Genomic DNA, 12,058 nt, shown 5'->3' on the forward strand with positions numbered 1-12,058 from the left:
CTCACTCCCTCAAAGGAAATCTATGTGGGAAAGGAAGTTAAGATCACAAGATCGCTGGGGAAGCAAGGAGTCAAAGCAAGGAGTGTGCTATTCTGACGCCACCTTCTCCCCATGGAATCCGACCTGGTTAGAGGGAAGAAAAGTGTGTGGGTTCAGAGTTGGACGGGCCTGGGTGCAAACCCTCAAGCCATAATTTTCAGTGATTCTGACCTGGGGCAAGTTTGTTAACCTCTCTGAGCTTCAGATTATCCAACCACAAATGATGATAATAATTCATACTTTATATTGTCCTTGAAAGGGCTTGATGAAATAATGAGGTTGTGCATTGCTAAGCTCCTAGTCTTCACTCATCAGTGGCAGGGGTGTCCCTTTATTCCTCAATCAACGAGGACATACTCATGGCTGAGTTGACCCTGACTCCCTCCTGCTCCATAGGCTCCCCTTCCACACCCCAGGCAGACCAGCCCTCTCTCTTAACATACCTCCTTGAGCCTAAATGAGATTTTTCAACCTTAGGGTCCTTTACAGTTTCACCACCCATGCCTCTTGTATTTTAAGTGCAATTCTGTAGATTACATGTCACATCCATTATGTACCCAGCTTACTCATGTAACTCCCAGGAAGTTTCCTCACTTTTCTCATTTCCATTTCAGTCTTTGGAGGGCATCTTCCTGGGGTCTTTGCTCTGCTGACTGTATGGGTCCTGATGCTTCCTCCCATCACCTGTTCAGAGGTGGTGAGAGCAAATCAGAGGCTCTTCTTAGCCACACAAGCCCCTTCTGCTATTATTCAAGGTTACTTTTCTTTCTTTCTTTTTTTGAGGTTACTTTTAGAAACAGCAATAATGATAGCTGTTAATTCTAGAACTTTACTATGTGCATTTACACGTAGTTTACATGTTGTGCGTATTTTTGTGCATTAATACCTACTAACACCCGTGCTAAGTATGATAAGTAATATGATAAGTATTCTCTTTTAAACCCCAATTGTCCTCTAGAATAGGTACTCTTATTGCCGTCCTTTCATAGATGAAGAAACTAAGGACTAAAGATCTCATAGTTTTTGCTAATAAGATTATGCAACCAAGGGATAGAGCCGGGATGTGAACTCAGGCAGCCTGGATTCAGAGCCCATTTTCTTAACCACACTACAGCCATGTGGTTATAGGATTGAACTGGTACTTTGTCCCAAGTGGGGCAGCAGACGCTGTTGGAGGCCCAACATCCTCAAACAGGTAACCCAGCATAAAAGTCTGTGCCCTGTCCCTTGCCCTTAGGGGCATTCGCCCCCACAACCACCAGTGAAATGAGCCCAGTCCTCATTCCCTGACCTTGATGATGACAGTCATCCCAGTTGGCATGGAACTGAGGGATTTCCTGGGACTCACTACTTTTGGAGCTAAAACTAGACAGTCCCAGACATGTGGGAACAGTCGGTCCCCCTAGGGGAGAGCAGAGCCTCTGGAGCCTGTCTGATGTCACATCCTGGCTCCACCAACTAATGAGCTCTGCAACTTGGGCCAAGTTGCCTAACCTCTCTGTGCCTCCATTGCCTCGCGTGTAACATGGGAATCATCACAGTGCCTACATCGTAGGGTTATTGTAACAAATAAGTTAATGCATGAGAGACGTATAAAAGAGTGCCAGGCACACAGAAATGTCTAGTTGAGAGTTTGCTATTATTGTTGTCTTCCTATTAAAAGCTTCCAAAAATCCAGAGTTACAGTCCTGGGGCAGGTTCTTTGCCTGGTGCTTTTGACATCTATAAGAAACAAATATGTAGTGATTTCCTTACATTTTCTCAAGTTGGGCTGCAAACAGCAACAACAAAGGAATATATATGGCAATTTATCATCAGCCTGATTTTACACCAGTTAAAAGAGAGCCGTCAGCCCTGCAGTAAGTAACAGGTCCGTGCCCACAGGCCTCCTAGGTGTTATTTGTATTTTTATGACCCTCCTGTGGCTATACGGATGCTCAGTGGGTGTAGAAATTGGATGGTTAAAAATAACAAATAAGAAATCAAAGTCGTGCCTTTGTCCCTATTTCCATACTGGGTAGGTACCACATTCATTATTTGCTGGACAGCTGTGGGAATAAGCAGCACGAGCTACAACAACTTGATTATCCTCCAAGAACCAAATTAAACCATTGGGCTCTCTTATTATTGTCATCCTTGCCTTTGTGGAACTCTTGTCACCCTCTTAATCTGCCAACATGCCTCTCTTCTCCCTCTCCCTCCCCCTCTTCTCCCTTCTCCCTGGGTGCTCTATCCTGTCTCTTTTGGTCAGAAGGGATCAGCTGATTCAAAGTTAAAATACACAGACTCCCCCAGCATGCATCCACAGCCACTGGAATCAGCCTGGTTTTAGACCCAGCACCGGAACCAGCTGTTTCTTTGACTTGGAGGAGGTGTCATCCATCCAGGGGGCGTGGCCTGCAGGAAGCTTTTCCCTTTAGCTGGCGGCTGACTCAAGGACACAGTGAAGCAGCAGAAACACCATGTGGCTTATTTATGCATTCATTCAACAAACATCTTTAATGCTGGGAAAACAGCCTGTACAACAGAGTCTTTGCTCTCAGGAGGCCTGGAGGCTCCCAGGAAGACGGGCATTGAGAGTTCTCAATCTCAGCTGCACAGAGGAACTACTTGGGGAGCTCAAGAAATCAAAATACTGATGTCTGAGCCTCATCCTTGGAGATTCTGATTTAATTGGGGTGCAGCCTACAATCAGGATTTTTCAAGGCTCCCAAGTGATTCTAATGTGCAGCCAAGTGGAGACCTACTGCTCTAAACAAAAGATGAATTAGAATGGAGTAGGTGGTGCTGTGAAGTCCTATGATAGGGGCAGAACCCTGAATTGAAAGTCAGAAAGCCTTCTCTGAACAAGCTGAGGATGCATGGCTTTGCCAAAGTGAGTGCAGGGAGCAGGGTTTAGGGGAGGAATCCGCCAAAGCATAAAAGGAGGATCCAGGCCATGCAGGCAGGCTGTGTTCTTGAGCAGAGCAGAGCAGAGCAGCGTGGCTGAAGGTCAGAGAGCAGAAACCTCAAGTGACAGGAGATGAGATGGACAGGTTCGGGTCATGTGGGGCCTTGGAGGTTTTTTAAGGAGTTAGGACTTGATCCTGAAGCAGCGGTTCTCACACAGCAGCCTTCAGATCCTGCTGGAGGGCTTGTTAAAATGCCAACTGCCAGGCCCCACCCCAGAGGTCCTGATGGTGGGTCTAGGATGGAACCCAAGAGTGCGCGTTTCTGAGATATTGCCGCTGGTGATGTTGCCCCTGGCGGTACCAGGACCACACTTTGAGAAGCACTGCTGTGATCTGAAGCAATGGGAGAAAGCCTTGGTGCATCATCAGTAGTGTTCAGGGTGGCTGCAGTTGACATGTACCTTAGCAACCTCATGATATTTGCCCATCACTAACCCATGACATCCTCCTATGATTGGGTGAAGTGGGATAAAGAAGAGTGATAAAGGAAAAAAGCAGGCTCCCCCCAAGGAAAGCATAGACTTGTGTCCGACTCCAGTGCTCCTAGGTGATGACATGTGCTCAGTCGTGTCCAACATTTTGTGACCCCCATGGATTGTAGCCCACCAGGCTCCTCTGTCCATGGCAAGAATACTGGAGCAGGTTGCCATTTCCTTCTCCAGGGGAGCCTCCCAACCCTAAGATCGAACCTGCATCTCTTGCATCCCCTGTATTGGCAGGTGGATTCACTGTGTCACCTGGGAAGCCCCCGTACTTAGCCAAAAGGCCTAGAAGCAGCAGTGACTCAGTCTCAATTCACTAAGTAATTGACATGGGATTTCCCTCCCCAGAACGATCCCCAGTTACTGCTACCTAAACTGTTTCCTCCCTTCATGATCTTCTACTCTTTTAAAAATTGTACTAGTAAGAGCTGGAAGCATCAAAACTGTACAAAATAAGATGCATTTTTTTTTTTCTGAGCCCAAGGCTGAGCCTGCTGCCTTCCTTTTCCCAGGCAGACAGAAATGATGCTGATCAGTGAGAATCCTGGCTCATCCAGGAAACAGGCAGCATCGACACCTGGATCCAAATTTATATCACCTCATGGACGCTTCTGCTGCTGCTGGGGTGGGGTGGGGCGGGCATGATTTCTCTCTTCCGAGCAAAAAAACAGCAGCAGTCCATGGAAAGGATCCCTGGCCTTCCCAGACCTCCCCCCACCCCAGCATACCCCCTCCTCAGCCCTACACGGACCCTTAAAGACATACACATGCTATTGAGATGAAGGAACATCTGCCTCTGGATTTTCTGCATCTTTTCTGACAAAGCAGGGGCATCTGTTCAAGCTCAGGTTCATGGCTGAGGGTCCGTATTAATTTGTGCCTGGAAACAGAGTCTCTTTCCTGCTCCCTGTTACTCACCCAGATGAGCGAGAGGACAAGTCCTGCTGTTTTCGGGGAACCAAAATGCTTCTCTGGTAGAGCCAGGCTTCTAAAATTAGTTGGAGTTTGCCTCAGAGTGTCTCGAAACACCCAATTGAATTTTCTGAGCATTTGCCGCTGCTCTTTAATAGAAATGACCACCAAACCCCTGGTCCCCAGTCCCTCAGCTGTTTGCAGACTTAAAGAGTTCTGGAATGCAGTGACGGACTCTATTACATATTTCCATTGTGCGTCTTTTCCTCAGTTCCAGCAATGCACAGCTCTCAGAAAATAGTGGTGTTTAAAGCAGTTGGGGGAGAAGGGGTCCCCTAATTAAGTGAACAAGCAAAAGTACAATACTTCCCAAAAGAAAAAGTCATCACTCATTTTATTCTCAACTCTTCTGCTCCTCAGACTGGCTCTTAGTGTCAGTGGGTTATCTGAAAACACTTCCAGTGACTTTGCTAGAGTCGTGAGTGGTAGGCAAAGGGTAGTGAGGTTTTCCTAGGATGTGAAGCAGTCACACACTCAGGACATCCCCAGAAACCTCCATTTTTTCATTTGAAATAGGATAAGCTCTTGGTTTTTTCTTAATCTGGAGATGAAGCAAGAAGAAGTGGCCTGCACTTCACCTTATGCCCCAAAGAAAAAGCCTGCCACTGATTATATATAATATTTGTAATATCAATAATTATATCAACACTAATAACCATAAGTGTTTCTCTCTATGGAGCAGTTGCAATGTGCTCTAACTTGATGCTAAAATCTTTGCCTTTAACATTTCATTTTACACCTCTGACATCTGTGTAAAGTATTACCATCATCCTTGTTCATTCATTCATTCATTCAACAAATGTTGATTGCATGTGTTATATGCCAGCTATTCTTCTGACACTGAGTATACTTCAGTGGACAAAAGATGCAAAAATCTTACCCCTTGTGCAGGTTACATTCTTTTGGGCAGGACAAGAAATAAGATCCATTAGCAAGATGATGGTGGAGATTTAGTCGCTAAGTAGTATCTGACTCTTTGTGACCCCATGGACTGTAGCCCCCTGGCTCCTCTGTCCGTGGGATTATCCCAAGCAAGAATACTGGAGTGGGTTGCCATATTTCCTTTTCCAATTAGCAAGATAGAGTTTTACAAACAGGGGTGAAAGGTAAAGCCACTAGCTCACAGCCACACAGACAACAAGAGGCAGATCCAGGTTTTGACCTCAGAAATCTCTGACCACAGACCGGGTTCAGGTTTTCCCCTGGACTCAGAAAAACCTTTCCACGGTGGGTGTAGTCCAGGCTGCAGTAGCTCTCCTAATGGTCTCTTGAACCTGCAGGCACATACGTCTCCCTTCTCCAGCTTGCTTCCTCATCTGTCTGCATTGACATGCACCTGGTTTTGTGTTTTCACTTGCATTGCCATCTGCATGGTGCCCTCTCTGCTTTCCTAAGGTGTGCCCGATGTAGAATGTTAAAGTCCTACTTCTCTTTCCACATCCCTTGTCCCGTATTAGCCACTTATTTCTACCTCTCAATTGCTGCACGTGGCAGAACATTTCTTGATGCTTTTTTAGAAAAGCGTTTTATGGTAATTATAGCTTTCTTCAAGTACATTTATGCTCCCCTTTTAACTGTGCTGTAGACATTATTTCGCTCCTGCCTAATTTTTGTTGAGGCAGAGAGCCTGCCTACCTGGTAACTGCATTGATGAAATTTTTTTTTTAGTGTTCAGAATTCTGCATGTATAAAAGTCTTGGAAACTATCCCATTTCCACTCTGCCAAAGGTATCAGAGATGCTGATTTAAGTCAGAAGTCATTCACTCATTCATCCCCTGCCTATGTGTTGAGTACTAGCAATCCAAGAGTAAATAGGATAGAAACATGGCCCCTGCCTTAGCAGGTTTGCATGATAATAGAAATGCCCAGAGCAGCTGTACACTGCACGGTTTTAGGGGCCCCATTCAAATGGCAGTTGTGACGATGTGCACATTTATTACAACAATTTTCCTTCAGGTGATGATAAAACGTCGTAAAGAAGAGCTGCTACAAGAGCTAGCAAGCATCAAGGAGATGCCAGAGAGTTGTGATTCTGTGTGGTGGATAGAATAGGATAGGGTAGGATAAAGCGCCATGATAGGTGGAACTCGATTTGGGAGCTTCGGAAAGGCTCTCTGGAGGTGAGTTGAGTGAAGGATGGGGTGAAGTTAGACAGATAACAAAAGGCAGAATGGCTTCGATGTGAATAAAGCCTAAAGTGACATTGAGTTAGACTGATATGGTGATAACCAGTGTGAGATCTGGAAGCCAAGGACTTCAGACTTTACCTAAGGTCGTCAGAAAGCTATAGAAGTGTTTGCAGCAGGGTCCAGAACTGAGAGAAGGGATAATGGTATAAGACTGGTGGCAGAGAGACCAGTTAGATGGCTTTGAACAGAGTTTAAACCAAAGATGGGGATGGCTCAGGTTAAGATTCTAGAGATATTTAGGAAGAACAGGTAGGGCTTCTTATAGTAAAGAACAGGACTTGATTGTTGACTAGATACATGAGATGAGAGAGGAGGGGCGTGGGGTGGGTAATTAACAATGACTCCAAGGCTTCAGTCTTGGCCAGTGGGATACACAGAGGTGCCATCCCTTGATCAAGGAATCAGAGTTTGGGAGGGGAAGGAAGATCAAGAAACCAAATTCTGTTGAGTTTGAGATACTTGTGAGTGAACAGATGGAGATGTTGAGATGCAAGCTGGAGTCCAGGTCCAGTGCTCAAGGGAATAAAGTTGGAAATTCAGGAGTCATCAGAATATACCAGTGTGTTTGGGTTTGGGGATTTTTTTAAATCCTTAATTTTTACATCAGCTCTAATTTTTGTTAAGGCAGAAACTCTGCCTACCTGGTAACTGTGCCAATGAATATTTTTTCCTAGTGGTTAGAACTCTGCGTGTAGAAAAGTCTTGGAAATGATTCCATTTCCAATGCTTTCTGCCAAAAGCATTTGAAGTGTGATAGAACCAGCCCCAGATATCATTGTTGCCCTAGAAAGTTCTCTCTAGGAAGAAGACTTAGGTCTTTAAGAAGGAAGCCCCACTAGCTTCTCATAACTGTCAGAAGGGTCTATAAATGAAGGCCAGGCTGAAATGATCTAGCGCCACCTGATTTGTGTTTCCATTCATTAAAGCACCTACTGTGTGCCTGACACTGAGGCAGTTTCTGAGATCCAAGAGCAAACAGGGAAACCTTAGCTCTTGTGCAACTTTAGATCAAGGGCAAGGCTTCTCCACCTCAGCACCGCTGACATCTGGGGCTGTTTTGTTCTCTGTCGTGGGGACTGTCTTGGGCATTGTAAGATGCTGAACATCCAGCCTCTACCCACCGGATGTCAGCAGCATCCTCCCCAAGGTGTGATAATCCCGAGTGTCTCCAGACATTGCCCATGTCCCCTGGGGGGAGGGATGGGGGCCACAGTTGCCTCAGTTGAGAATCTCAGGTCTAGGGTCATGATAGAACCTGAAGTTTCCAAAAGCCAGCTCCAGCTGTGGGAAGAACCAAGCAGCTGTGCCTCAGGCCTTCTGTATCAGTGGTCTCAGAGACGAGCACTGCAGGAAGGAGCAGTGCTAGCTAGCCTGAAATCCAGAAGACTCCACACAAGAGACCTGCTGGATCCCCAAGTCTAAGCCCATAAGCCCCATTCAACTGCAGTTTTAGATTCCTCTCCAGGGAAAAGCCACCACCTGATACCCATTTGCCCTCCAGACTAATTACTTCCTACGTTTTGTTTTCCCTTAAGCAGAGGCTGGCTTTGCACTTTACAAACACAACGAATCACCTCCTCGGAAGGCCACCAGCAGAATGAACTTGTGCTGGGGGTAGCTTGGGGTTGCCTAGCAACGCCACGCATTTACCAAGGCTGCTTTCTTCCTCTTCAAGCTAAAAAGCAACGTCCTGTCCATTAATTCCCAGCTGCCCCAAAACTTCTCAGAGATTTGCCAGCTTCCCACTGTTCGTGTTTTCATCTTCCTCATACAATGTGGAGAAAACCAGCTACTGTGGTCTGTTTATCTCTCTTCAGTTGGTCTGGGGAGGAGGAGGGGAATGGAGAGAGAAAGAAAAGGAAAAAAAAAAACCTCATTCAATCTAGGAGCATACATATTTTGAGTGCATACCTGACTGACATGCTGGTGTTCTTTGCAAATTTGAAATTTATGTAGTGGTCGTGGGTGTCCTACACAATGAGGCTTCTGTTGAGACTTTGGGCATGATTTTAGTCAAACACAAGACCTCAAAGTAGCTAAATAACAAAGCACACATGATAGATACCATGCCAGGGGAATGCTGGTGGGTCATGTAGTGTCTTCTCTGTGACCCAGTCCCTAAAACTCTGCTCGTAGAAATTGTAAAGCTGGAGGTGGCTGGGGGTTTCGGATACTCTCTTTTCCTTGCAAATCTGTGAAATGTCCCTTGGGCTTTACCTACGGAGTTGCATTTTGCTCCTGCAGAAATATTTGTGGCATTTCCCTGACACCGGGGCTGGCTTCCTCTCCCAGCTCTCTCTCAAAGTATAAAGAGATGGGAAAATCACCTGTATTCCAGGCAGGGCTGTGGTCACCTCCTTGGTAGGTAAGGAATGGAAATGTGACTCTTGACTTTGAGAGGATAGGTGTGGAGATCAGTAAGTCTTTTTCTAGGTATGCAAACACCAGTGCTTTGCTCACATCCTAGATTGAGTGCCAGGCCCTAAAACAAAAGAAAAAAATTCCCTGATCACCATCTCCTCATGTCTCCTCTCAAGAAAGCTGTTTCTTTACAGAGACTTCTGCATGTAGAACTTCTCCTGTTGCTTACCCCGGTCCTAACCCATACCACGTTCTAGAAAGGATGGGAGGGAAGAAGTATTGAGGAGTGAAGCTCCTTAAAGAAGTAAAGTTCAACTCAATTTCAAACCCTCCAGCCCTTTCTTCTTAGGAGGAGTCCTTTAAATTCCCAGCTCTGCCACATGCACAAATTAGGTTTATCGGCATTCTCGTAAGGGGGACTCGAGAAGAGAGGAAGGCGACCAGGTGATGGCCTCCAGAACACTGGAGAGAGAAGGAGGGGGAGAGAGACGGTTTTGATTCAGAAGATTTGGGCAAGAAAGGTTTCAAATCAATTACCTCCATCATTACAAAGCGCTTCATCCCTCTGCCACGGCCCAATCCACCCTGCACTTTGTGTGGTTTAAAAATAGATATAGAAAGAGATGGAGATGGTAGCAAGAAGTCAAGATAGAAAGAGAGAGATTCAGGAAAAGTTATTTTCCTAGGACAATTAATGGTCATTCGGAATGTGTTTTAACATAAGAATCTCTTCAAATGTAGGTATATAAGGGAACATACCTAGACTGCATGTCTTTAATTTCCTCGAAGTCATTGCCTTGTACACTTAAAGGAGGTGAATTTTATGGTATGTAAATTATACCTCAATAAAGCTCTTAAAGGAAAGAAAGATGAAAACATATCTAGGAATTCTTGCCAGCAAGTAGGTTTTGTGAGCATGGCCACATCCTCCCAGATACCCCCCCTCTCTCCGTAGTGACCCCCAGTCTTTCTCTTCTTTCCTCATCCAGACTCTCTTTACCCAGGCTCAGGTCAGCAGAGCAGTAGCTGCAACTGTTTTGGGGGCTGGGACAGCTAGGGAGTGAGGCAGGCTACTGATTCTACACAAATACACACCCAAAAAGGAAAAGAAAACCACAAAATAAGAATGACTCCAACCCTCCCGCCTCCCCCCAGGCACATAAGCTTTCCTCTGCTTTCTCCCAATCCATAGCACTGAGCACCTACCCCTTCCCCAGGCATCAGATTCTACAGTATTTTTACATCATGCCATAAATAGGTTGAGTGATTAGCAGCCAACATTTTAAGTGTCCCTTAAAACTAAATAACACAAAAATATGAAAATAGCCCAGCAGAATCATCCAGTTCTTGGTCCTAAGAAGCTCATGCTAATCACATGTAAATTTAGTTTTAAAATTCTGAAAGATTGAGGGCACTCAGCCTCCACCCTGGGTTGGTAGGGAATTTTCTCCCTTCTGCAGAAGGCACTGAAAAAAGAAAGAAAAGATTTTCCTTGAGGTAGCATCAACCCTGAGCCATGGGCTGGAAGTAACAACCTACTAGACTTGTCCGCTCAGGGCTAGTTTCGTTTTTCCAGAACATTCCCCACTTTGGAAAGGTTGCCTCAGACCCCTTCGCACAGGTCAGTGTCACTGGGGAGCGTCTGCATCTGGGCCCCTGCTAACGTCTTGCAACCGCATGCATCGCCTGCTTCCCCGACTCCTCCCGAGCCAGGTCCGGGCCCCCTCTGCGGCTGGCCCAGCAGCCGCCCTGTGGCCTGGCTGCCCCTTTGCATGGCTCCCCCGCGGCCCCAGCGCGGCCTCACGTTCCTCCTCCTCATCCTCTCCGTTTCTCCAACCAGATGGCTGCCCCGATTTGTGCAACGGCAACGGGAGATGCACACTGGGTCAGAGCAGCTGGCAGTGTGTCTGCCAGACCGGCTGGAGAGGGCCCGGATGCAACGTTGCCATGGAAACCTCCTGTGCGGATAACAAGGATAATGAGGGAGGTGAGTGATCGTCTTCGAATTCCCAGCCCCTCAAGAGTGGAGCGTTGTGTATAGACGGTCATCATGAGTCCCTTTTGAAAGACCTCCCCTCTGCTATTGTCAAATGTTGTTGTAACACTTCCTTTGAAGCAAAGGCAGCAGAGAACGGGGCGTCCTTGGGCCAGCGGGGGTCCCTGGAGGCACCAGGGGTGGATACTGGCTTTGGTTTCTCAAGTACACGTCCCCCACGGAAAGGTGGCCAGGCCCTGACTCTACCTTTGGGTGACCATTCCTCACAGGGTATGGAGTTACAAACAAATCTGTGCTGGTGACGTTATGTGTTCAACATGGGCTAGGATGTTGTGAGCTGTGAAAAGGCTGCATCCTTTCAGCCCTTTGAGATGTTGCTATACAGATGAGGAAACTGAGGCCTAGAGAGCGATGAAGTAACTTTTTCCTTAATTTTTATTGGCGTCCAGTTGATTTACAATGTTGTGCTACTTTCAGATGTACAGCGAAGTGAATCCGTTATACATGTACATATACCCACTCTTTTTTAGATTCTTTTCCCGTGTAAACCACTACAGAGCATTCAGTAGCATTCCCTGTGCTATACAGTAGGCTCTTATTTGTTATCTATCTTATATATAGTATATATATACATATATATGTATATGTTAACCTGTCTCCCAGTTTACCCCTCCCCATCTTTTTTCCTGGGTAAACATAAGATTGTTCTCTACATCTGTGACTCTCTGTTTTAATCACAATCTTTCTGTTTTAATCACAATCCAAACCCAGCTCTGACTCCAAAATCCATGTTCTAACCAAAGGTTGGCAAACCGCAGCCCTTGGACCAAATCCGATCCGCTGCCTGTTTTTGTATAAGCAAAGCCTACAAGAAAAAAAAAAAATGGTTCTTACATTTTTCATGGTTGAGGAAAAAAATATAAAGAAGGAAAATACTTCATGACACATGAAAACTATGTGGTATTCAGATGTCAGTGTCCATATGTAGAGTTTTATTGGAACATAGCCACACCTATTTGTTTATGTTTTGTCCTGCTTTCAGCATTAAGGCAATGTTGGTTAGTTGG

At 45.9% G+C, this 12,058-nt stretch overlaps 1 protein-coding gene across 3 annotated transcripts in view; it reads left to right on the forward strand.

Moving 5' to 3' along the window:
• TENM2 (teneurin transmembrane protein 2) overlaps nucleotides 1-12,058 on the forward strand; it is a 1,355,200-nt gene that overhangs the window by 1,223,374 nt on the left and 119,768 nt on the right. For all 3 annotated transcript variants that reach the window (XM_043913490.1, XM_043913492.1, XM_043913491.1), the window contains one exon: nucleotides 10,836-10,982. In XM_043913490.1, the coding sequence (XP_043769425.1) occupies nucleotides 10,836-10,982 (147 nt within the window). The remainder of the gene's footprint in view (nucleotides 1-10,835; nucleotides 10,983-12,058) is intronic.

Source organism: Cervus elaphus, chromosome 9 (assembly GCF_910594005.1).
Source record: "Cervus elaphus chromosome 9, mCerEla1.1, whole genome shotgun sequence".
NCBI classification, from domain to species: Eukaryota; Metazoa; Chordata; class Mammalia; order Artiodactyla; family Cervidae; genus Cervus; species Cervus elaphus.